The sequence below is a fragment of the Ursus americanus genome, chromosome 11 (genome assembly GCF_024610735.1).
Source record: "Ursus americanus isolate L20-20 chromosome 11, mUrsAme1.1.p, whole genome shotgun sequence".
Taxonomy (NCBI): Eukaryota; Metazoa; Chordata; class Mammalia; order Carnivora; family Ursidae; genus Ursus; species Ursus americanus.
Window position 1 is genome coordinate 26418139 of NC_142137.1, and position 27036 is coordinate 26445174.

At 42.3% G+C, this 27036-nt stretch overlaps 1 protein-coding gene across 1 annotated transcript in view; it reads left to right on the top strand.

The window, feature by feature from the left end:
* The window catches only part of LOC123792892 (uncharacterized), a 138910-nt gene that overhangs the window by 67485 nt on the left and 44389 nt on the right, over nucleotides 1-27036 (top strand). Inside the window, exons 25-30 of the mRNA XM_087865371.1 lie at nucleotides 913-962; nucleotides 2185-2361; nucleotides 11087-11204; nucleotides 13694-13859; nucleotides 18460-18598; nucleotides 25897-26050. Of these exons, the coding sequence (XP_087721497.1) occupies nucleotides 913-962; nucleotides 2185-2361; nucleotides 11087-11204; nucleotides 13694-13859; nucleotides 18460-18598; nucleotides 25897-26050 (804 nt within the window). The remainder of the gene's footprint in view (nucleotides 1-912; nucleotides 963-2184; nucleotides 2362-11086; nucleotides 11205-13693; nucleotides 13860-18459; nucleotides 18599-25896; nucleotides 26051-27036) is intronic.

The following is a 27036-nucleotide window of genomic DNA, read 5'->3' on the forward strand; positions in this document are numbered from 1 at the left end:
GGAAAATATAAAATTCAAGCCTTTAATCAGTTCAAAGTATTGCTTAATTTTGTGAATATGTTTCATTATTCATTAATTTTTTTGAGGAGGAACTCATTAGACTAATACATAGTTATTTGGGAAAGAAATCACAAGTTTACAGTCTCTAGGCTTTTTCCCTATCTATGACTGAAAAGAAAAGACTTAAGTTTCCCTAATCGAGTTCTACAAATGGAATGTGAGGGAGGTCAGACTTCTAGACTACTGCTGAACAACAATGGAGGCAAAGGACTCCTTATAATAAGTAATTGAGATATTCAGTTACCTTTTTTTACTACTATATTCAAAAAATATTGACCTAGTGAAAAATTTTTTAGCTCATTAACTGCACTTCAGGATTATCCAGTGCCTATCAGATTAGACGACGCAAGACTCCTAGATCAGAGAAAAGAACTTTATGACTCACAGCAGAGCAGGTGACATGACCTTTATGTTTGTATGAGTTCTCTTTGCCTCCCAAGTCCCAAGGCGGGCAACATGGAGGAGCCCAGATGTATACAGTGGGTTTTTGTCCCAGTCGAATGACACTGAGCTTAAGGAATCTACCTCTTTTTATGGCAAGCTTGCTATTTTTCCTGGAGGGAGACATTACCTCATCCCTCTAGGTTGTTCTTTGCAAACAGAACCCTGAGAAATGGCCTAGGTAAAGAGTGGTCAGGGCCTTCCATTCTTGGCATACTCAGCAAGGTGTGCAGGAGTGGGAGAGAACCATGGAGGAGTATTTCTCAGCAAGTTGGCCTTCAGAAAGAATTTCTCAACTGTGCAGCCTTTTCCTACTTTAAATTTGCTCTAAGTTTGTATACATGTACTAGAATGGAGAGTTTTTAATGGCCAACCATCTAATAGAGGAATTATCATTCTCTTTTATTACAGGATGAAATCGGTAAAGTCAAGAGAGACGTTATAGTTGAATATTGTCAGAAGTAAGTATGGTATATGTGAACAACATATGCTGATTTCTCTGACTCTGAATTCAATAAAATGCAGTGTTATGTAGAAATCCAGACAATGAGTCAGGTGGTTTTCTTAATTTTTTATTTATTTTTTTCTACCAAACATTTATTTATTTATGTATTTTAATTTAAATTAAATTAATTAACATATAGTATATTACTAGTTTCAGAGGTAGAGTTCAGTGATTCCTTAGTCTTATATAACACCCAGTGCTCATTACATCACATGCCCTCCTTAATGTCCATCACCCTATTACCCCATCCCCCAGCAATCCTCCCCTCCAGCAATCCTCAGTTTGGTTCCTATGATTAAGAGTCTTTTATAGGGAGTGCCTGGGTGGCTCAGTTGGTTAAGTGTCTGCCTTCGGTTCAGGTCATGATCCCAGGGTCCTAGGATAGAGCCCCACTTCGGGTTCCCTGCTCAGTTGGGAGCCTACTTCTCCCTCTGTGTGCTCTCTCATCTCTCTCTCTCTCACTCTCTCTCTGAAATAAATAAATAAATAAAATCTTTTTTTTTAAAAGTCTCTTATGGTTTGTCTCCCTCTCTGATTTCATCTTGTTTTATTTTTCCCTCCCTTCCCCTATAATCCTCTTTTTTGTTTCTTAAATTCCACATATCAGTGAGATCATATGAAAATTGCCTTTCTCTGATTGATTATTTCACTTAGCATAATACCCTCTAGCTCCATCCATGTTATTGCAAATGGCAAGATTTCTTTCTTTCTCTCTTTCTTTCTTTCTTTCTTTCTTTCTTTCTTTTTTTTTTTTTTTTTATGGCTGGGTCATATTCCATTGTATATATATACCACATCTTCATCTATTCATCTCTTAATGGACATCGGGCTCTTTCCATAGTTTGGCTATTGTGGACATTGCTGCTATAAACATTGGGGTGCAGGTGCCCCTTCAGATCTCTAGGTGGTTTGTTTTTAAATAAACACAATTCTCTTGGATAAAACCAAACCAAACTATCCTCTGACACATAGAAGAGTATCAGAAGTGAAGGATGGGAGGTGCTTTGAAGAGGTTCATGCCTCTGCCTTCAGGCAATAGCAACCTGACCCAGATAGAACTTTCTTCTTGATGAGGCCCTCTATTATCTTTGAAAGATCTTTTAGGGAAGTAGATCCTTCTGGAAAAGATGGAATAACTTTGATTCACTTTGTGGACATCATCTCTTCTGACTTTTCAGGTTCAACTGCCGTATGTCTCACTATGCTCTTCGGGGTCAGATTATGGCATACTGCAATAGCCTGAGAGCCCTGCTGGAAGATTTCCCTACCATAAGGGACACCTTTTTCATGGTGGGGCAACCACAAGAAAAGAAAGGGTTGAGAGACTCCAAGGAGGGCCTCAAGGCTGACCCCAGGTGTGTAATTTCCTTTAGACCTTTTTACTCCCCCTCCATACCCTACCCTTCTCAGGGAAGAGGGAGGAGGCATGTTAAACTTGGCATGGGAACCTTGCTTTCTTTGCCACATTTGACCTTGATCTTCTGGTTCAGAAGGGCAAAAGAAAGAGCTAACACTCTAAGAATAACAGTATCTTTGTATTTTAACCCAGAAGAGGTTCTTTGTTTATGGGCCATTTCTCTGCTTTTTCAATCTATGCAGTTTTGTTTTCCCCTGGAGAGCCCAGAGATTTCCATCAGTCACACCCTTTTACATAAGCCAGCATCTAAAATAAGCAAACAAATAAGTAAACTTGATCTTGAGCTGTCCCGACTTCAAATATTTTACTCAGTGGAGCAGAAGAAATAAGAAACACACACACACACACACACACACACACACACACACACACAACATTGATGCACCAGTGCCTTGGATAAATCTGTCCTTCTGTATTTCTCTGGCAGAGAAAAAAAAATACATGTAGAGTGATATTAAGGGATAAGAGCAGATCTGCTTCCATACTCCCTTATCATGCCATATCCAGTTTCCCAAATGTTCTTACCTCAACCTGCCTGGATAGTTCACTCAGCTAGTTGGAGGAGTCAGCATACCTGTGCAGTCAAGGACCACATTTCCGAAAGAAAGAAAGAAAGAAAGAAAGAAAGAAAGAAAGAAAGAAAGAAAGAAAGAAAGAAAGAAAGGAAGGAAGGAAGGAAGAAAGAAAGGAAAGAAAGAAAGAAAGAAAGAAAGAAAGAAAGAAAGAAAGAAAGAAAGAAAGAAAGAGAGGAGTGTTACACACTTCTGCAGTCTCCTAGGGGGAGAAAAAACATCCTGCAGGGTAAGCTTCCTTTCCTCTTTCCTCTTCCCCTTACAGTACAGAGCTTAGTGTTGAGTAATAGTAATACTTAATAAATATGATCATAGAACAAATAGGTGAAAGCGAATTGAAAGACCATTTGTATCAGACCACTCATTCACTCATTTATTCATTCATGCATTATTCAACTGGCATTTATTTAGTGCTTACTTAATCCCAGGCACTTTGGTATATGCTGGAGTTACAAAGGTAAATAAGCCATTGACTCTGGCTGTAAATTCAGTCCAGTAAGGGAAAGCTCTGTAAACAAAAAAGTAACTTCAAAGATTTGTAAAGATAACCTGCTAGAGTTATGTGAAACGTTCTGTGAGGACACAAAAGAGGGAATGTTTAACTGTGGCCCAGGGCCTCAGGGAGAAATTCAAAGAGGAGGTGACAGGTAAGTTGACAGCTCACTAAAAAAAATGGAGATGATAGAACAGGCTAGAGAATCCTGGAGAATGAAAAAAACTTGAGTTTGTAAGCCCTTAACTAACTGATAGCTGGCTACCAAAATAGTGACCAGTCCTACCTTGATACTTTTATAGGTGCCCAGTTTGTGGATACCAGTGTCGGTCTCATGAGCTCAGCCAGTGCATTCACTTCCGTAAACTTCTGGATTTACCCAATGGAAGAATGCATTTGAAGGAAGGGTGGGGCAAATATACCTCCGTAGACTGACTATTTTGCTGGAGGGTTTGACTATATACCTGTTGCCCAATGAGGCTGAAGCGTATCTTTCTCTCCTGTGAAACATCACAGGATAGTCCTCTAAGACTTCTTAGTTTCATTATCTCATCTACCCAGTAGCCAAGTCAACCATTTATAAGCCCAATCTATATTTGTGATCAAATTTTTAGAATAGTTTCCAGAAGTCTAACCACATGTTCACTACATTTGTATTTAGGATAAAACGTATTCAGGAAGTCTGTTTTTGTTTCTGATCTGTTTTATTTGAAGCACCCAAATAAGGAGGTCAGGAAGTAGAAAGAAAAAGAAAAAGAAAAAAAATGTCTCTAACTTGCGGGTCTTGCTCTATTCCTGTATTGTTTATTGTAGATGACTGTGTGTTTCCTTAAGATCAAAGGAAACCATCATTTAAGGGCGATGAGCCTAGAGACCTAAATCATGTGGTCAGTTAGTGTGTGATAATTTCACGGCAGGACTTTGGTCAATAAAAGTGTGAGCAAACCAAGTGCCCACCCAGAGCCCAAGTCATAGACAGTGGATGAGCAGTGACTGATAAAGATTCAGTATTTTTCAACTATACCTCTTACTTCCTAAACTCTCTAGACTTCAACATGTCCCTTTTAATACACCACAGAGAATGGAGCAATAGAGAAAGGAACTTCTCTCTGATGTGGAAGTTTAAAAAAATATTGTATAAGATTATTTTTAACTCTGAAGTCTGTGATTCCATGTACTGAGTATTAATAAAAATGAACATCAGCCACAAGGACATAGAGTGGAGTGAGTCATGGCCGTGGAGTTAGAATATCTGGACTTTACCTGGCTCAGTTATAAGTTTCCCTGAGGTCTCAGGCAAATCACTTCTCTTCAGTCTCCGAACCTCGACTCTTCATCTGATGAGTGAGGACATTGAAGTAGCTCTCTGAAATTAAACATGCAAATATTTTTAGTACTAGGGTGTCTAGAGTTTGATTTCAAGGAATGGAACTGCTGAGGAAAGACTTCCTTGGAAAGGGGCCATTTAAGAGTGTTCATGAAATGATAGGTGGGAATCACCCGAGGACAATTTTAACTAGAGATGAAGGGACAGAACTGTGGAATAATGGGGGTCATGGAGGAGAGGGTCCTCATTCACCTCACTCTTTAAATATGGAGTTGGGTTATGTCGAAGATAAAAAATAAGTTTTCCTTTAAATGTCAATTCTAACAGTTAATGCTCTGCAGAGGATTCTGAGACATCCCAAGCTTATGAGCGTGTTGTAATTGATTAGGAATGTCTGTCATGGCCAAGGACAGGGGCAAGGTGGCCTGCCTGTTTGTGTATGCCTTCCCTTGACCAGAAGAGCCCTTTGAGTTCTGTAGGTTTAAAATTCTAAGATCCTATTTAATCCTTTAGAGGCTATAATGTACTGTGTTTAGTTTTAACAAAGACCACCTTATCCTCAAACCAAAGTCTCTATAGAAGAGGAGCCAAGGGGCGTTCTCTTCCCAAGAAGGACGCCCCTTGAGGCCTCCTTGCTTTTCATGGTTCCAGAGGAGACTAGAATCTGGAGACTGGGATGATGCTTGGCCACATTCCAAAAGTAGTGGTGTCAGCTGATGGAGGAGTGAAGAAGGGAGAGAGGATACTAACATTATCCAGACCCTTACTGTGTGACAGATAGAGCCACCATGATCCCATATGGTGTTTTATGCACATTAAAAGAAGGCACCCCTTCCTCTAGGCAGGTGTAGCCCCATGCCAGGGTGCAGAGCTTGGCAAGTAAAACATAGGCTGGATCTCTGCCATTGCTGGCTGCCTAAGGGCACAACCTGAACAGAAGTACACGCAACCTTGGTGCCAAGTGCTGTACAGCAATGGATAGACATGGTACTTGACCTTCAGGCAAGGGGAAATAGGTAATTTTTTAAAAAGATTTTATTTATTTATTTATTTGAGTTGGGGGAAGGGCAGAGGGAGAAGCAGATTCTCTGCTGACCAGGGACCCTGATGTGGGGCTCGATCTCAGGACCCTGAGATCATGACCTGAGCCGAAGGCAGATGTTTAACCAACTGGGCTACCCAGACACCCTGGGAAAATAGGTAATTACAGTATATTGTGATAAAGAATAAAGTATAATAGTATAATAAAAACACCCACCAGGAAATGTTCGGTATTATTTAAAGGATTGGGGAGGTGGGGATGGGGAGCAAGGCAGGCTGCAGGGAAAAGGGGATGCTTAACTTGGGACTTAAAGGATGGTTAGTGTTTCAGGTAGACCAGGAAAAGAACTTCAGTTCAAGCTAGGAGACCTGCATGTTCAATGACACAGAGATGTGAGACAGCATGTGGACTCGAGTGCCTCCTACCCATGGTATGTGAGGTTGAGCAATGGGAAGTAGAATGTACAGAATGATGGGCAAGATCCAGAAGTCTGGCATTTGTCCTTCAACAGCAGGAAAAGGGGGAGGAAGATGATTATTGGGGTTCTCATTTAGGAAGCTACTGAAACTGTACAGACAGGAAATGTTTAGGAGGTGAAATCAGTTGGCCAGGTGCTGGATTCAATGGGAGGCCAAATGAAAAGGAGGAAGCTGGGGTGTCACCCAGAGTCTCTGGCTTGGGTAAATAAAGGTGGCAGTGCAATTATTGTTTAATTGGTACAGAGTTTCCATTTTGGAAGATGGAAAAAAGTTCTGGAGATGATGGTGATGACAGTTGCACAACAGTGTGAATATACCTAGTGCCACTGAGTTCAGTGGCACTTAAAACACTTGAAAATGGTTACAATGATAAATTTTATGTTACATATATTTTACCATAATTTCTTTAAATGGGAAAAAATGGCAGTGCCATAAAGAGGAAGAAATGTAGAGAGGGAGATAATCACAACTCAGAAGCCTCTGCTGTGAATTTCTTCCAAGAACCTCCCAACAGGTCTCAGATGCTTCCTATTCTGGATGTTTGCTGCACTTTCATATACGGTTGACCCTTGAACAACATGGCTTTGAATGTGCAGGTCCATTTATACGTGGATTTGTTTTTTATAAATACAGTAGAGTACTGTAAATGTGTTTTCCTTATGATTTTCTTAACAACATTTTCTTTTCTCTAGCTTTATTACAAGAATTGAGTATATAATATATATAACATACAAAATGTGTGTTTATTGACTATTGATGTATCCAGTACTTAAGTTTTTGAGCAGTCAAAAGTTATGCACAGATTTTCGACATCGAGGTAGGTCAAAACCCCTTAACCGCTGTATTGTTCAAGGGCCAACTATACTTCCATTCCACCATGCTTCTATCATAAATCATGCTTCACGCCTAGCTGCCTCAGAAATGTAAGAACCTTGAGGGCAGTGGCCATCTTCATTTCATATCCTAGGTGTGTACCTCTGCCTTTGACTTTGATTGAGGGGAAGGATGGGGGTGGAGGAAAGGGCCCACAGGAAGCAGGGGGAGTTTCAGCCAGTGGCCTTTAATTCAATTGTGAAATAACAGACCGTGTCATCATCTGCTGGCAGGAATTTGGTATGAGGCTGAAAGAAGTCTTGGAATTATTAGAAAAGGAAATGGGCATGAAAGCTGATCAAAGGAAAGAATAAGTGTTGTCCCGGGGTGACACAGCTCAGGCTGGAAACCATTTACTTGTTGTTGCATCAATACAATTAGTGGTGTGATTTCCTCCAGCTGTGCTCAGCAACATGCAACTAGAAGCAGAGAGCATAATAGCTGGAGGGATCCAGAGTCGGAGTTTTGCTAGGTAGGTGAGTAGTGAATACAAGGAAGCAGAGACTGGAAGGTTCTGGTGAGAGAGTAGTTCCTATGCTTGACTGCAAGCCCAGTCTGGGCAGGGAAAGGACAGAGGTCAGAATGGAACTGATGGATGGAAGGGGGAGACCAGAGGGCTGGACGATGTCAAAGAGTATATTTTGTGGGGATAAAGGTGGTTTACTGGGAGTGAATGAGTGAGAAAACTGGAATAAAAGGTTGGGATAGAAAAAGATGGGAAAGCGGGATGTTGAGTTTAAGTCTTTGGAGGTGATGTGGTCCCAGGTAATGATAAGGTCTGGAATGTGGCCCCAGAGTGGATGGCTGAAGGGGAAGGCAGGTGAAGGAGGATGATGTTGAGCAGGTCAAGGAACTGACAGGCTAGGGAGCTGATGGGCCATCCACAAGGAGGGGAAGGAATCCTCCTCATGGGGCTGAGAACCAGGCTATACTCCTGCAGTTTGCACCCAGAGCTTTCTGCTACTCTCTCTGTCCTTCCTCAGCAGATGGCTGCTTGCTGCAGGCAGGGTGGAAACAGAAGGAAGGAATGAATGAGAAATAAAGAATAACACTTGGTAGAGGGCCCAGGGATGTATGTGCTTCTCCAAGGCCAAAGACTGGTTCAGCCACGCAGCTGCTGCCAGCTCCTTGGCCTGCAACGTTGTGCGCTCAGTGGCAGGCCTGGTGACTTTTTGTTGTTGATATTTGATGTTTCTTTGGGGTACCTTTGGACATTGTGAACTGAACAATAGAGATAAGACTGGATTACACTGGCTTTGATCTGCTCCAGGACAGGATAGCCTGACTTTGTGGTTGCTGAAATAAAGAAAATTCTCCAAACTAACACCATCCTCTGTTCCCGAGCTTCAAATTACCTGATTAAAACCCCAAGACTTGAAAGGTAGCTTTAAGGCCAATGATTCACTTCACGTAGAGTTTTAATGATTTAAAAAAAGTCTCATACTCGAAATGTTTGATATTGAAAACATTCAGCCCTCAGTTAAAATGAATTACATTTTACTTTAATAAGAGGAATGGGTCATCTGAATCTCTCCCAGAGACCCAGAAACAATAACAAGAGTCAAAAAACAGCCCTATGATTTCCAAAGTGCCCCCCAGAAGGTGAGAACCTCCCACCAAAAGTCCTAGCTACAGTCAATGGAAGTGGGCGTGAAAACCAAGTACAAGTAAGAGAGAACAGTGGGATGAGTAGGACCTGAAGAGTAAAGGACAAGGGAGGCTCTAAATATGACTCCCTGGTTTCTGGGACTGGGGGTTGTCCTCTTTTAACACAGGAGGAGGCACAGGATTGGGGTGGAAGAGGGTAAGGAGTTCAGTTCTTGCTTTGTTTGACTGAGATGCTTTGAAACCCAGCCAGCCAAGAGGAAGCAAGTTGGAAGTCTGGAGCTGCAGAGGGGACTGGACATGCACAGGTGGATTCAGGGGTCACCAGTGAACGGATGGTATTTGCAGCCAGAAGAGTGAACCCAACTGTCCAGGAATAGGGGCAGAGTGGGAAGAGCAGAGTGGAGGGCTGAGGTGGACCCCAGCTTCCCTGGGCTCGGTTGATGTGAGGGTGAGGGCTCCGCAACCACTGCACACCTCCTTTCACTGTCTGTCTGTCTGTCTGTGAGGCCTGCCTTGTCTAGCATAACCAAGATGGGCCTAAGGTGGCACTAGTCTCTGGCCTTGCCCTATAACCCTCAGTTCTAGGACATCCTTTCATTAGTGTGTTCAGGTTCCCACTTGTTCACGAATAACCCCAAGGACTCCTACAATGTCTCTCTACTGGGCCACAGGTGTCCCTTGCCCCCCACCCACCTTTGGCCACTTTGCTAGATACCTTCACCTTAGCATTCTAATAACAAACTTTGTTTAGCACCTCACAATTTATAAAATACTTTTCACATGCTTGGTACTCTTTTTAAAAATTATTCCTTACATCAATTCTGTGAGTTAGGAATAATTATCCCCATTTTATGTATGAAAAGACTCAGATGGTAGTGCGTCTAAGGCCACACAGCTGTGGGTGATGGAAATTGGTCTCAAAATGGGGTCCTCTGATGCCAGAATCCACACCTGTTAACTGCACATAGCACCATTTCCACACCAGATGAACACAATTAGACTTAAAGGCATCAAATCCATTCAAATGGAAAGTAGCCCCCTCACCCCACCCTCTGTTACAGTGGGCCACTTCATTCCCGAGATGACATAGAAACCAGGTCAAGATGCCACCTTCCCCCAGTAGGGATACTAGAAAGGTCATGAGCTCCCATTGGTGTGAAGGTCAAAAACAGGCAAAACCCAACAAAATGATCTTTTAATGGTTTGTCCATTTGTGGTAAAACTACAAAGAAACACTAAACAGTGATGAATGTAAAATTCAGGATGGTAGTGTCTCCGAGGGCCACCAGGGTGGTGTGCATCAGGCTTCAAAGGAGCTGGTGAGGGGCGCCTGGGTGGCTCAGTCAGTTAAGCGTCTGCCTTTGGCTCAGGTCATGATCTCAGGGTCCTGGGATCAAGCCCCACATCGGGGTCCCTGCTCAGCGGGGAGCCTGCTTCTCCCTCTCCCTCTGCCTGCCGCTCCCCCTACTTGTGCTCACTTGTGCAAGCTCTCTCTCTCTCTCTCTCTGTCAAATAAATAAAAAAATCTTAAAACAAAAACAAAAAATACAAAGAAGCTAGTGACATTCTATTTCTCAGGCCAGGTGGTAGGTACCTGGGCTTGTGTGAATTCTTAAACCACACACACACACACACACACACACACACACACGGATTATGTGTTTGTATATAAACCTGCACCAAAGAGACAGCTACACCGCTGCCTAAGAAATAATACGGTATTTGGAGGAAGGGAGGGCAGAGAGGAGAAGGAAGGAAAAGAGGGCCAGAGTCTGGAGAACCTGGCGAAAAACATGGTAAGGTAGGAAGGAATATAGACAGATGTGCATTTAAATCTCAACTTCATCTCTTAGGAGCCGGGCAGGCGAGCTCTCATAGGGCCTCAATTTCCTCATCTGTAAAACAACAGAACAGGTACATTCTAGAGACATAAGAATTCAGTGAGAAAAATACGTAACACCGAGGATGGTGCCAGCCACCTCATTCCTGTCTTCTCTTGGCTTTCCTACCACACCTTTCCCGCCCTCCCAGCCCACCCTTCCTCCAACACCGCTGAGGCTAAAAGCAGCCTCCCTGCTCCTCTCCGCAGTTATTTATAACCCGGGCCACCTGTGAGCGTGCTGGCCCAGGCCTGGACACGCTCCTGGGTCACCACAGCCTGGCCTTGGGGCTGTGGCTGCAGGGCGGTGGTATAAATAGTTCACATCGGGGCCGCCTCTTTTTTAAAGAGAAATGCTGTGCTGACCCAAACTTTCTTATAATGCCGCAGGAGTTTTCAGCCCCGGCCACGGTGTTTGCTGTCTGCTGATGGGAAAGTCTTCCTCAATTTATGGTTCCTACCCCATCCTTCTGAAGTGCTGGTTATGTTCAAAACTCTGCCAGAAAAGGTTTGTATTTCTTTCTGGGTGCCAGAATGAAAGCTGGCTGGGGCTTTTTTATGTCTCACGGTGAAGCATATCAGTTACAGAGAACATCTCTTTGTTTTTTTCCAGGGATATCTAATAACCAAAATCTTCACACAGCTCCCAATATTTTTGCCTGCTTTAGGATCCTCTCTCTTGGGCCTCATTATTTCCCAAGTTCTGTTTCTCCCTAGCCGCTAATGAACACTAATTCGAGCTTCCCGCATTCCTTATTAATCCTCAATTTCCTCCCACACCCTTCACAGAAATCCCACTCTGATGCCCTGAAGCTAATGACAGGTTGAGATCACAATCATAGTAATCAGCCTGTTTTTTGAGGGGTTGCTCTGTGTACCTAACTTACTGTTAGAGGATAATATTGATAACCATAAAAAAAAAAAAAGGAGTAGAACTAGAAATACACAGAGTACTCAAATAAGTATTCTAAGTGTTGAAAAATGGCAATTTGGGAACATTCTGATCTTTCTTTGTTGAGTGAAAATCTGTTTAACAACCTAGGTTTCTTATCCTCCCCCCACCCCCCGCCCCCTGCCCCAGTTTTACTGAGATGTAACTAATAAGGAAATTGTATATATTTAAAGTGTATAACATGATTTAACATTTGTGTACATTGTGAAGTGATTACTCAAATTAAGTTAATTAACATATCTATCACCTCACATAGTTACCTTCTTTTGCATGTGGTAAAAACACTTATCTACTCTCCTAGCAAATTCCAAGTATACATTATTATTATCTATAGGCACCATGCTGTACATTAGACCTTCAGAATTTATTCATCTGCTAACTGAAAATTTGTACCGTTTGACCAACATCTATCCGTTTCCCACCCCTTGGTAAACACCTTTCTATGAGTTCGACACTTTACTTTTTAGATTCCACATATAAGTGAGATGGTACAGTATGCGTCTTTTCCCATCTGGTTATTTTACTTAGCATAATATTCTCCAGGTTCATCCATGTTGTTGCAAATGGCAGGATTTTCTTTTTTTAGTATCTGAATAATATTCCTCTGTGTGTGTCTTTCACATTTTTTAATCCATTTATCCATCCACTGGACACTTCGATTGTTTCCATAGCTTGGCTGTTGTGAGTAATGCTGCAATAGACATGAGAGTGTAGATAATCTCTTTGAGATACTGGTTTTGAGTATGTACCCAGGACTGGGAGGGTGATGTGGTAGTTCTACGTGCAGAAGAGTGCCACTGGACCCCTATTTTCACCTCTCACAGTGAAGTCTTGAAGTGGATTCGAGACTAAATGTAACACTGGAAACTGTAAAACTCTTGGAGGAAAGTGGGAAAAGCTCCTTGACATTGATCTTGGTGATGATTTTTTTGATATAACATGAAAAGCATAGGCAACAAAAGCAAAAATAAATAAGTGGGACTACATCAAATTAAAAAGCTTCTGCTCAACAAAGGAAACAATAAAATGAAAAGGCAACTTACAGAATGGGAGAAATATTTGCAAACCACCTATCTGATAAGAGCGTAATACCTGAAATATGGAAGGAACTCCTATAATTCAACAACAACAATAAAATCTGATTTTAAAACGGGCAAGGCCATAAATAAACATTTTTCCAAAGAAGACAACCAGATGGCCAACAGGTACATGAAAAGATGCTCAACATCACTAATCCTCAGAGAGAGGCAGATCAAAACCACAATGAGAGAGCACCACACACCTGTTAGGATGGCTACTGTCAAAATGACAAGAGAGAGCAAGTGTTGGCAAGGATGTGGAGAAAAGGGAACCCTCATGCACTGTGAATGGGAATGTAAGTTGGTACAGCCATTATGGAAAACAGTTTGGAGTTTCCTCAAATAATTAAAAATAGAACTGCCCTTTCTTTCATTGAAGAATTTTAGGTGTTTTAAAATATATATTATATATATTATAATGATTAATTATAAAGATAATTATATATTGTATATATAAATACTACCTTCTTTCAGTTGGATTATAATTTTCCACTTTTCCTTCGCTTGAATGTTAATATTTTAGATCCAGGGTTTGATTTTTTTAGTTGTGTGTTTAAACTACGTTGACAAATAGCTCTGCTTTGCTTACAGGTGTTCCCTCACAGCAATGGTGTCTGAATATGGGTTTCAGCTAGGAATTTTTCTGGGACCCTTGTAATCTACCAGTGGTCATACAAACACATTTGCTATGTTTATGGTCACCAATGTCTTTAAACAAAGAGAAACACTTTGCTTTAAACCCCTCACTCCAGGAGTTACCTTCTCCAAAGGCATATAATCTGGTTGATGAATAGGTTTGTTGTTCTGTTATTCAGGTATTATCCTGTAATTATCATCTTGTATTATACTGTGAAAATGTTTAATATTCTTGTTTAAAGATATTATCCCTAATTGATGCTCATATATTTCTATATGTCTCTTAGAAACTTCTTAAAATGTATTTCTTTCTGTTGATTTTACCCACAGGCAGCTTTTCGAGCCTTACAGCTAACTCTACAGCTGATAGCCCCTCTCCATGACATTGTGGCCTACCTTTTCAGTTTTGCTAAACTTGGAAATTGTCCAACATGTTTTGAATTTCCTCTAAGTGCTAACTCCGTGAAAGGTGACTGGGGAGGAACTGAAGGCATTGGTAAGTGATTAGAGGTGATTCAGATCACCTTCAGTATTCACTTCAAATTCTCTGTAGCTCTTTTCTTCCCCCAACTTCACTGAAGTATAATTGGCAAATAAAATTGTAAGCTATTTAAAGTGTACAATGTGATGATTTGATATACACATACATTGTGAAAAGATCCCCCCCATCTAGTTAATTAATATGAAGCTCTCAATACTTGGAAAGACAGAACTAAAATATTTTTTTCATAAATGACAGTGAGAAGAAGGGCAATATATACTCTCTCCAAACTAATTAATTCCACATTTACAGGTTAAATCACAAAGTAAAGCAAGCCAGGAGTGGGCCAGCCTGGGTTTTTACCCTGTATCTGCCACTTGGTTACTGGAAGCTGGACACTTTACTCTCTAGGTCTCTCACCATCTATAAAATGGGGGTGATAACACCTGTTTCGTGGAGATGTTGTGTGGATTAAAATCTATTTGAAATTTCTACAAGAATGTACGTGCCCTTCCCACATGCTAGTTGTCTTTCATCTTCTTTCTGGCCTTCGTGAACTAATATGGCAAGGTCAGAACCAAGCATTTATTGTCAAGAATTTTTTTCAGACAGTCCTCTGTTAGCTAACAGTAGCCTGATGGTCCTGAAGTAAGAATGATTGAGGCTTTAGTTTTATCCGCCAAGCGCTAATCCATAAACCCTAAATAAGCACTAAGTTCTAAGATAAAATGCCCGAGTAAATTAAAGACTGAAATGCTTAGTAAGCTGGGTTGATCAAAAGTAGGGAAACTGGTCTCGTTATTTTAATAACTTGACTCGTAGCCAAATTATGTCATTAGTTATGTAAATATTAATTAATCGCAATATATTATAGCAGAGTAGCCAAGTATTTTAAAGAATGAGAAGAGCCGATGGAATGAGATAATAATATGCCCATTTAAACCTAGCAGTCTTCAAACGAGTGTAATATACTCTGAATCTCTTCCTCTCTGGCCAGTGCATAAAGAAAAGGTATTTGTGGGAGAGCCTGACTTGTTTGCTGGTAGATTTGCAGGTGCTGCTGAGCACTGAGGGAATCTGTATACATTCAGATGGGAGACGTAGGGAAGGGTATGAGCGGCGATCTTGGAGGAGGGTCAATGCCTTTCTCTGAGGAGAGGCAGCATGAAGAAGGGATGAATTGGGGCTGACTCAGCAGAAAATACAAAAGTGTCACTGACTGATGAGATTTCAAAACTACTAGCACATCTTCAATGTAAGAATCTAGAGAGTAGAGAAGTTCCAAAGCACACTTAGGGCCTTTTACTAATTCGGGGACTGTTACAAAAGGGGTTTACTCGGAAAATAAGCTAAGACACTCTTAGGGGAGCTGCTGGATTTGGGGAGGGTGTGGGGGGTAGACTTTAGATAAGGGACAGGAGAAAGGATGGGATGGGAAAAATGCCATCCCTGCCCTTGCAACAGGGAGACAAGTGTCACATGATGAGATAGAAGCCAAGATAGAGCCAGAGCCTTCTTTCCCAAGGAAGACCCTGCGTAGGAACTCCTCCAGCAGCTGGGAGGGCAGAGCCTGCAGGGAAGGTGATCTGGGGGTACTTGCCCTCCCTTGACTCAATGGAGGAAACTAGACAGATGGTCTTGGCAAGACAGGAAAAGGACACTGGCAAAGGCAACAGGCTGGACTGCACAGGCCAGTCCAGAAAAGGGTGAACCTACCAGAGTGACACTGAGAAACAGTAGGAAATGAGGCCAAATTGTTGAGGACATAGAATTCAGGAAGAAGGAAATCGGTTTCTTACTATTTATATGCTTCTGAACCAGAAACCATCGAAATATGTGGGGCCCAGGCTTTCCAAGGTGTGCAATTAGAGGCATGCAGCTTGTCATTTTGCCAGCGAAAACATTTGTGCTCCAGGGAGAATGTGCAAAGTTTTGCATACTCTGCTCTGCTGAAAATAGATAAAGAGCAAACTGAACTAAAAAAAAAAAAAAAATCCCCCTCTAAGATAATCATCTTTTTAAAAAGCCTCAGTTGCTCGGTCCCTGGCCCACTTCCCAGATGGAGGCAAGGAGAAGTAAGGTGAACAGAGGAGATGAGTCTGTTCATATCCTCGCCCAACTCCTCTCAGCTATTGCCAAGCTATTTGGAGTTAGATAAAGTGACTTTTGTGGGCTTATATGCTTTAAAATATTTTTTAAGGGGACACTCCGGATTTCAGCTTTGGTCCTCCCACTTGACTGAGGAAGCAGCTCTTCGACACGGAGCATAAGATCTGTGGACCCTGCCAAATCCTCTCCTTCCTTGAAAGCCAGCAACTCCCTTTGGATCAGCAGAGGATGTAATCAGCATGTGGGAGTTTACACTGTGATTTCCTTGTAAAGGTTTAGGAGGCCAATTAAAGCCCAAAACCTATCCACTGAACATAGGGTTTCAGGAACTCTTGAGACAAACTAAGCACAAACTGTACCGGCTCTTGAGTACTCACATGGAGACAGGGCTGTTGTGATTCCTCTCTCTCTCTCTCTCTCTCTCATTTCCCAAATGGGACCCTCTTGGGGAAAGGCTCATTTGTTTCCTGACGTTTTCTGGCTGAGGGTCTTCTTCCAAACCCACCACCACAACGACATGGCAACCATCCGCCCCACCCTCAAGGAAAAGCTGCCTGCCCTGCCCTGCCTGCCACCTTCCCTCCCACCCAGCAGCAGCTTGATGCCACTAAGAAAGGGAAGCCTAAGTGAGGACCCTAAAACCCGTAAACAACAAAGAAAGGGAGGGCCCGCCTTCACATCTGCGTGTCGGTGATAATGCTGCCGCTACCTGTCGGCGCAGAACAATTCTGCTGGGCAGTGACGGTGTAAAGGTGCACGTACAGCACGCACGTAAATGAAAAGAGAAAAGGTAGCTGTACCCAACCACTGTGACAAGAGAAATATTCTTATTTGTCTTTACTGCCTTCTAGCCCTTGTCCAAACACACTTGACATTTAACAGAGCTTTCATCACAGGGTGTGTGCACCTTTATATTCTTTTTTCATTGTCATTGCAGAGGATTCTAAACCTTCCCTCCCCACCCCCGGTTGCTACTTAGCGTCACAGAATGTCTTGCTTACAGACCATCATGCTAGGCCTTGAAAATATAAGGCTCACTAACGACCCGCCCTCCCATCCACCACTAAAATTCTTGAACAATTCACTCTAACGTGACTCCTCTTCTGGTGGAAGTTTCTTTTCAGTCCAACATGACCATCAGATTTATAGAGAGATCATAAAAATTTTGGTGGTTGGTCCCAGTTTTTCAGGGGCAGGACGAGTACCTAAAAAACATTTTTCTCTTATATGTGAAGCATCAGATGGATATGAAATCTGGACTGCTCATCTTTTCTTAAAGCCAAAAGCATACGTTGCAAGTATTAGCAACTCTTCTCAGTCCTGATTCTGCCCTAGTCAAGGCCTCATGGGCAGCTTCCCCATTCCCTCAATTCCTCTGCCTCCCATGCGTGTGGGAAGATATCCAATACCAGGCCAGATGGGGTACAAGGCTGCTCAAGTCTGGACAAGCTATTGAGAGAGTAGCTCTAGAAATGCCTCATAGCTATCCCGTTTCTCTTCTGCCTCAGGCTACATATCAGGCACAGTGGCCGGTTTCCACAGTCCTCTTCCCATAGCAGGAATGTCCTCTCAAGTAGAAAGTGATCACTGTCCTCACTGGGGGTCGAGGAACATTTCAGATTAGCTGACATGCTAATAGCCCTGGAAGTGTGGGCCCATCCACTTCCCCACCCTCCCTAAGAACTCATCATTTTCTTGCTGTGGTCTCTCATTCTGACTAGCTCCTCTCCTGGGCCAACAATAGAGATGCTACTCCAGCCATCTAGACCCAGGCCAGTTTCCTGAACCCGGCATTGAGGGCCACAAAAGGCCTCTAACTTAAATTTCCATTCAAAACACATAAAGGTCTGTTTATATCCAGCCCACTTTTGCAGTAAAGGTCCAAGAAATAAGTCAGTTTAGGATCTCTCATGCCTACTCCTAAAATGATGAGAAGCTCCTAGAAGAGGGTGTGTGTGTGTGTGTGTGCATGTGCGTGTGCGCACAGGTAGGAGTGAGTGCGTATTTCTTGCTTGCCTTGGATGGTCTTGAGTCTTCTTTAGTCCACGAGCCAGTGACAGGGTAAGGCAGTGACAGAGGGGTGATTTATACGGCATGGCTACGAGAAATGAATGTTGGCTTATAATCTATAATAACTTTGAGCCCCTAACAGATCTACTGAGACTTATATTTTCCCATTCCTTGTGATTCTTGTTTTTCAATCCAGAGACTGTAGCCTTGTAAAATTTAAAACTTACATTCAACAGTATGTTCTTATTCTGCTGAAAAACAAAGCACATTTTTATCTCATTGAGGGAGGAAGGAAGGAAGGAAAGATAAATCAGACCTTGGGCTCTAGAGCGTAAGACTTTGCTGGTCTTGCAAAACATATAATTAGTATGCTCACAAACAAAAAGAAATGCATTTAGGTAAAAAGTTAGCTTCAGAGGTGAAATGACGTTCATTAGGTTAGCTGTCGTAAGCCTGTATGTCACTCTATCTGACTAAAATGTCATCCGTCTTGCAGGGTCTGAGCTTCAAGAGCTGCAGAAAATGATTGACAGCCTCCCGAGCCCCCAAGACCCTACCCAGGTGTCCCAGGCACTTCTCCTTCGAAGGGAGGTTATATTTTTGCAGTTTGACACTGCAGTGAGGCACCTCATCCGGTAAGGGCTGGAGCGTGAATCCTGTCCAGTTAATTGTGTAGGGCAGATGCTTCTGAGTGACCACTGAGCGAGGTCACTCTTGGCCAGATTGAATAATGAGCTTAAAATAGTCAGGGGCGCAACCTGATCCAGAACACTGTGACTACCAAGTGTATCCTGCTGCAAAGGCTGTCCATGTAGAATGTGTTCTTGTTGGGTTATAATAGTCTTGATTTTATTAAATTTGATTTAAATACAGTCAGTTTGCATAACAATTGCTGCTTTCACTGTTCAGGTTGCTTAATTGGGAATAATATATTTTTATACTTCTGGAGATGATTCTAAGAGGTCCGTTTATTTTTTTCAGCCCTTAATTACCTTTCAAAAGAACAGAATTTTCACTGCATTTGGGAAGCCCGTGGAACTGGCTACCTGAGTTAAATTTATAAATTCAAATAAATAAATTGTAGATATTAAGTACTCTGCGTGCAAAAAAGAAATTCTCTGGTTAATTAATCATGACTGGTGAGAAAATGAGTTTGGATTGAGAGTCACACTGTTTCTAGGATAAATAGTAAGGTCTGTATGGGAAGGGAAGAGGTCGGGCCTGAGCATCTCTGCTTATTCTTAAATTGTCAAAATCAATGAACTTCCTTTGATTAATTCCCAGTGTAAGTATTTAGCCAGTCAGGGGGACCTCTGAAGGCTGTGATCTTACCTGTGGATTGTAATTGCATTCTACCACTAGCGTGGGCATCCGTAGAGAATGGAATGTAGGGATTGAACTGAACTATATGTTCTCTTTCTATTCTGCATTTTCTTTACTCTGAGCATCAGGGGTCTCTGGATTCAAATTAAATCAGCAGAACAACAACAACAAAAAATTAGGCTAATTCAGTTTCTTTTTACTGACAGCTTTCTGAGCTATAGCTTAGTCAAGTGCGTAGGATATAAAGACCCTAATTGTCAGGAGGACAATTCATTAGCCCTCTGACTCTGAAAACCCAAGTCAGAATTTGGAAGAATTTACATAGGATGAAGAAATAGAACTCTACCCCGGAAGGTCTTATCGGATTGCAGCTATACAGGGTTCAGCTTGCTAAAGTTCTCCCAGGGGGACTAGTCTGCTTCCCCTAGGAATTGCTTTGAGGGGCTTCCTTTGTCCTAGCACACTCAGTCTGCAGGAATGGAGGGCACTGTGTCCTACGTCTGGTTTCAGTAGATTCAGTATATCTTTCAAAAGATTTTAGAGGGAATTGCTCAGGATAGTGGATCTCCATGAGTCCCTTATTTATCTCATTTCCTCTAGCCTTTTCCTTCAGGGCTCATCAGAGCGTGTATGTGTTTGGAATCACACAGTTAGTAAGTGACAGACTAGAACTAGAACCTAGGTGCATTTGACTCCAAGCCTGAGAACTAGGATGGATGCCAGACAGCAGTGTGGAGAGAAAAATAGACTCTGGAGAGAAGGCAGGAAACAGGAGAAAAAGAGAAGTGAAAAGATAAATGTCACCCCACTTGATGATTTTAGTGCTCAACCTGGAAACAAGGAAAAGTCCTCAGATAATCAAGAGACAGGAAGTATGGGGAAGTTCCCTCACCTTCCCCAGAGTTCACCAAACTCTGAGCAAGAATGACTGTTGACCCCAGGGAACTTTTTGCTTATGTTAACTGAAGGCTTCTCCAGAATTTGAAAAGGAAGAACTGAACTTTTACCTGGAATGAGAGCAGCGTGCTTCTGTTGAGTGGGGGGAAGTAAGGAAGGATGTAGCTCAAGGCTATCAAGATTGTGGCCCTGTGATCACCTAATATCTGGCTCCCGCCAATATGTGGCATAGATCAGGTCTGGTAGCAGGATAGATGCACGTTTCTCAGCAGAAAAGTTTCACTCTGTCCCTGTCAACCTGCCACCTACTAAGCTCTGGGTGGAAAGTGGTGTTGTCCTCCAAGACCACTGGAACCACATTGCCCAGGGCCTGTCCCCTCTAGGCATGTCCACCAACCTGCACAGTTATTTACTAGCTGGTGCAAGAAATGCCTGAGAAGTGAGCTTATCTTTAATTTCAGGTGAAGTAATCATTGTGTTGAAAATAAATGCTTGGGTGGTACAGCGGTTCTAATCTGTTTGGTAAAACTTCTTTCATAGGCCCCTGCCTAATTTTTGTATGGCCTGTGGCCTAAGGATGGCTTTTACATCTTTAAATGGTTGGGGAAAAAATTTCAAGAAAAGAGTACTGTTTTGTGACACATGAAAGTTATATGGAATTTAAATCTCAGTGTCCATAAGTGAAGTTTTTTGCAACACAGTCATGCCCGTTCATTTATAGATTATCTTGGACTGCTTTCACACACAGTTGAGTAGTTGCAGCAGAGACCACGTGATCCACAAAGCTGAAAATATTTACTCTCTGACCCTTTAAGAAAAAGTTTGCCACCCCCAGATTTAAAGGATTGGATTCCTTTGTAATTCAGGAATGGATGGAGGCAAAACAAAGCAAAACAAAACAAAACAAGTCCCTTTATAGGAACTCTGTAGACCAGAGTAAAACACGTGGCATAGGAAGTGCCACTAATCTGAATGTATTGCCGATGTTCACAGTGATTGGGGCGAAAAAGGAGAAACTTGAGGAGCTATCCTGAAGGTACCAGCCACTTTTGCAGCAAGCTGAATTGGGAGTACAGAAAGGGGTCTCTGAAGAAAGCCACACCAACTTCTCAGTCCTTCAAGTTTTGTGGGTTTTCCCTTCATTTTTAAATTTATTTTTATGCTCATCTCACTTAAGTGTCTCTAAACACAGAGATATTAAAGTGTGCTTCAGGGTTATCTGGGGATTTCTGAGATACAGAGACGGCCTCCTGTGAGCCGGGCCTGGCTTATGACCATGGCCCTGGTCCCCAGTGTCTGAGAAGCGAAGAGCCACAGCTTTTGCCTGGACTCCTCTGAGCTACTTTGCAGGTGTTTTTGTTGTTGTTTTGTCTTTTGTTTTCTTTTTTATATCCTTGCATCCAGGAAAAACTCTAGCTTGTGCTTTATGAATTTCCTGCTCCCTGTGATTTGAACCAGCTTGCCTGGGATCATGCCACGGGTAGCTCTCTTGCACACGTGATGTGTGGTGTGTTAGGAAACCCTTGACTGCTTATTGACAATAAGGCAGCTAGCTGGAGGGTGGCAGAACAGTTTGGAGAACTCTGTGTATCTATTCTGGTATTTTATTAGGTTGGCAGATACATCCTGACACAAGAAACAAGACGGCCTTTCATTTCGGTGGGTTTTCCTGTTGCTTAAGTGCTGCTGGCGAGCTATGCTGGTCAGACCTACCCTCACAGAAGACACAGGCCCGAGCTTACCAAATGAGGGTCTCAGTGAGTTGTGACAGGACCGCATAACCTGTTTTCAGTATTTCAAAATGCATGGCGAAAAAGACACATTTGCCCAAAAGTTTTGTAGGTAAACGAAATGTCAAGTTTCTTTCTTTTTTAAACTGGAATTCTAAGAACTGAAATAAGGGAGAGAAGACATTTGCTTTGGTTGAGTTTCCGCCATGTGCCAACTCCATGGGATAGAAATCGTTTTCCCCATTTTTACAGATGAGGGAATAAAGACTTGGAAAAGTTGCATAACTTGCGCAGAGTCACACAGCCTTTTGTAGCGGAACTTCCATCCGCGCGGTTTGTCCGACTCCAGCGCCCTATGCCTTCCTTTAAATCATGTTTCTTCATTTGTTCCTGCAGCTCAGAGCTGGGGCTGGAGGCTGATGTGGTGTTGAGTTGAAGTTAGGGAAACGTTTCATGGATGTTTGGTAGAAAAATCTTTCAAAATATGGGGTCCGTGGAGAGGGGGAAGATAAAAGAGGATCTATGCTAAAAATATTGGGTATCATCTGAGACCCCTTTTTTCACACAGCGTTAGAAACATTCTATTGATAGAAGGGGGATGGGTCCTACAAAGGACAGTGATCTAGACTGAGGAATGACTAAAGTGGGGGAAAGAATAACCAGTGATTTGGTCAGTAATGGCACCTGTAGTTTGGTCTCTCTAGAGTATATCATATTCTACGATTCCGGGGCTTGGACTAGCAGCCACATTTACGTGTGAATGTATTATATTTTTGAATAGTCTCCAAGCATCCGTAAATTAATAGACCTAGTGTGTGCACAAACTGTGTCTGGGGCTCTAAAGCTGCCAGGAATTGTGTTCGCTTGTGGCGCTGGGTAGCTACAAAGTTCTGTGTAAACTTGCCGGGATAAGAGAGCACGTCAGTGTTCTGTGTTCTTTTATGTGATTGTCAGTCAGGTATAGCCACAAGAAGAGAACAGAAAAGACCCAGGAAAAACACAGTTTATTACAGTCACAGGTCCTAGAAACAGGATGTATGCCAGGACACGCACCACCACATGGGAAAGCGTCTGTGTGGTCAGGAACAAGGAGATTGCTGAGCCATAGCCTGGAAAGGCAAGCCAGGGCAGGGTGAACCCATAAGACCTGCTGGGTTGAATAATTCCAGTGGGCTTTGCGCTGTAGAGGTGGTCTCTAGTTCTCTTGACTAGCTCTGGGATGAATAAAGCAGAGCAATATTGCCTCCCTAGGTGCAAGAGTCAGGTAGTAGAGTTGTGGCTTTGGATTTGTTGGTTTGCATATCAAAGCCATGCTCCTGCTGAGTCCTTTGCTATCTCTAAGAACTGCCAAGCCAAAGGAGGGGCAGTCTCTTCCTTAGCCAGGAAGGTCTTTAATGTCAAAACACCCACAATAAACAGAAAACAAATTTTAAAATATAAGCACTATAGTCAAGGATTGAACAAGTAAAATGTGAACAAAGCTGGACCCAGAGGCTGAGAGAAAGAGATATTCTATGGATTGGTGGGAGAGGAGAGCAGGAATGATATGAAAGGAGCCAACCCGGAAGAGGTTGTATGGGATACTGGATCTCTGTGCTTTTGATTTGGGCTGAAAATAGATGTTTCTATTAGAATATTCCACTTTTCGTTACCATTGTTTTGAGGAGATCCATACAATCTATACAAAGGTGTGGGTGTACAAAGTACCATGGGAGTTTAGAGGATGGTCAGAGACAGCTAGATAATGAACTCTTCCTCACTGGGCTCCTATTAAGCTAGAAGGTCAAACCCATTTTTTTATCTTGGACAGTTCCTGCACTTTGCTTTGTACATAGTAGGTGCTTGATACATCACTGTCACATGGGTATCAAGTGAATGATGGGTCCCTGGCAGGGCCCACCGAGAATCATTAGAAAACATGTGAACATATGAAGAGCAGGAGAAAATATTCTCATTGAGCAACTCCAGGCTCTATCCTTGAACTCTCTGGATAAATCAATTATTTTATCTAGTCTCTCAGTATAAAGTAATATTCAACTATCTTTTGTTAATCCTCATTAAAATGTGAAAAGGTGGTATGATTTTTGTACTAGCACAACGGTTTGATGTAAAAATATAGAGCTCCCTTTATCTCTTTGAACTAAAGTTCACAAACCCCTTTTGCTGATGGCTAAAAGATTAAATTTTCTACTTTCATGTCATTCAGCCACATGTAGAGCTTAAAAGTGGTCAGTTTGAGATTTAAAATTAATTCATTCAAGATTAATTAATCTCTGGTTCCCTTTGTTTTAATTGCCTTCTATTCACCCTGTTGGTAAGGAAGGGATTCTGCCCTGGGGTTACGGGAATGGCCAAACACATGACACTGAACACTGGACAGGTGAGATCAATGGCAGTTTACTAGTCGTATATACTCACAGCCCAGGGAAGAGGACACTGCTTGCAACACAGAGCCACAGAGGAGCTGCACTTGGGAACAGAGTGAACGACCAGGGACCGTGGGAGACAGGCTTTGTAGTATCAAGAGGGTGTGATGTCCCCTCATTTCTGCAGGCGAATGTGATGGTTCATTTGAATGCTTTTGTGGTCTGGCAGGGAACTGAAAACACTACTCAGGGGTAAGCAAGGATCGCACTTGGGTCCTTTATCTGTGGGAGCAGAATGGCGATGGCAACTTGTGATTAAGCCATTCAAGGCCCTCCTGATTTTACCAGGTGTGAAGGCAGCACATAATATTGGACCTAATTTTAGGCCTTATACCACACCTTTCCCTTCCTTCATTCGTCAGAGAGATGATATAAGTTCCTGGGGGTGCTTATAAATCATCATAGCCGTTGAGGAGATGCGGCTACCTCACCTACCCATTATGGGTTATCTGGCCCAACCCCAGATCTCTTCTGATGGGCCTGATGCACAGTACCCCACTCTCTTATGGGGGCTCAGGCACTCCCCAGGTCTTTCCCCAACACTCTGATTGTCTGCTCGTCTCTGGGAGGCTGCCTCGTTTCCCTCAGTGCTAGTACCTGTCAGTTATGGTTAATCACCTTCTTTCTGATGTCTGCTTTATGCAAGACTTGGGCCAAGCCCATGGAAGATACAGGAAAAAGGTCTCCTCGGTTTCGGGATACCCGCTCCTCAGTGTATCCTGTGTCAGTATCTTCTTTAAGGTATCCACTAGATCTAAGTTCCAGAAACTGTCTTTTCCTGCTTACTAAACTCTTATTTCCTTTTGGCAAAAAAAAAAAAAAAAAAAAAAAACCACCACAAAAAACAAAACCAAAAGTCATCGTAATTTATCATGCATACTTCCTTCTCTACAACTTATGGTATAAATTTCATGTGCTAGTCTTCAGGATTTTTGGTTCTTGATATGCAAAGCCAAGTTTTGTTCAAAACAAAACAAAAAGCTTCCTCTCTCAAAGCCCAAGATTTTATTATTTAATTTAAAATTTGGTTTAACATATCAAGAATCGTCTCTCCTATTGGTCTTAAAATAGTCAATTCAACAAACAATCCATGTCTTTGTTCTAGAGCTACAGCTGAACTGTCCAAAACAGTAGTCACATGTGGCTATTTAATTTAAAAGTTTAAATTAGTATTGATTTAGATGACGTAAAATTTACAATTCAATTCCTCAGTCACAGTAGCCACATTTCAAGTGCTCAACAGCCACATGTAGCCAGTGGTTACCATATTAGACAATCAAACTTAGCACATTTCCACATTGCATAAAGTTCTATTGGACAATGCTAGTCTAGAGTATATCTACCTTTCCCTTGAGGGCTGTGAATTATGGGTGAAGGGCAGTGTGTAAAGAAAGAAGGGTGAGGGATGAGGTTGTTGAGGAAGAAATCTGTCCATATTTCAAAAATGTTATCCTGCTCCGTAATCTGTGTATCCTGTATCTTGTTTCTTTGAAGAAGTTTTGAGCTTTAGAAGCTTAAATAACTGCTTTTAATGAGATTCCCTCCATGTTTTGGTAGAAGAACATTTTTGGCAGCTGGAAACGCTCCTGCCTACCAGTCTGTCACAGACGGCATGTACCACGGATTGCCACCACTGAGCAACGCTCTTGTGAAGAGCATTTTTGCTTCACAGCTCAGCCTGCCCCAGCCACTAGATCCACAGAACCTCCAGGTACATTGAGAGGTATTTTTATACCTATAAATTGTGTGTTATACATCAGGGATTTTGGCACTTGGTTTCCATTTGGTTTAAATTTTGCAGGGGCTCTCCATGCTCTAGTGCTCTTTAGCCTTGCTTGGCTCCCCTTCATTGACACGGTAGAGCAGCCTGGGCCCACTGTTATTCCCAGTCAGAGACTTTGCCTCCAAACTGCTCGGCAGGCAAATTGGGGCAATAGTTTATCTGCTCACACCTGATAGCAAAACCAACAGTTGATCTTTTCTACTTAATAAATAATAATGACAGCAATCACAATACATAAATTAGGTCGGCAGCTGAGTTTTGAACAGCTCTGGTTACAACAGGTGTTATCAAAAGTAATCCCAGCAATATCAGACACCAACAATATTACCCACCTTCTACAGCTCTAAGTTTAAGGTTCTGGCAGGCCAGAGATCAGGCTGCTGGGCAGTCATGGCAGCAGTAGGTCACAAAGTGTTTTGGTTATCTATGGCTGCATAACGAATTACCCCAAGATTTGGCAGATTGAAACAATTAATATTCATCATCTCATATCGTTTCTGAGGCTCAGGAATCTGGGAACAGTCTATTGTGTTGTTCTGGCTAGTTGTATAGATCTCTCACCAGTGGCAATCAAGGTATTGGCCCAGGCTGTAGTCTTCTTAAGGGTCTACTGGAGGAGAATCTGCTCCCAAGCCCATTCACGGGTCTGTTGGTAAGCATCAGAAGATCCACTTCCAAGCTTATTATGTGGGCTTCTCCATAGGGCTTCCTCACAACAAGACAGATGGATTCCTGCAGAGCAAACAATTCAAGAGAGAGCAAGAACCCAAGGTGGAAGTCAGTCTTTTTATTACCTCATTCCAGAAGTGACATCCCATCATTTTTGACATATTTTATTCACTAGAAGTGACTTACTAATTTTTGTCCACATTCAAGGGGAGAAGGCTTAAACTCCAACTTTTAATGGGAAAAGT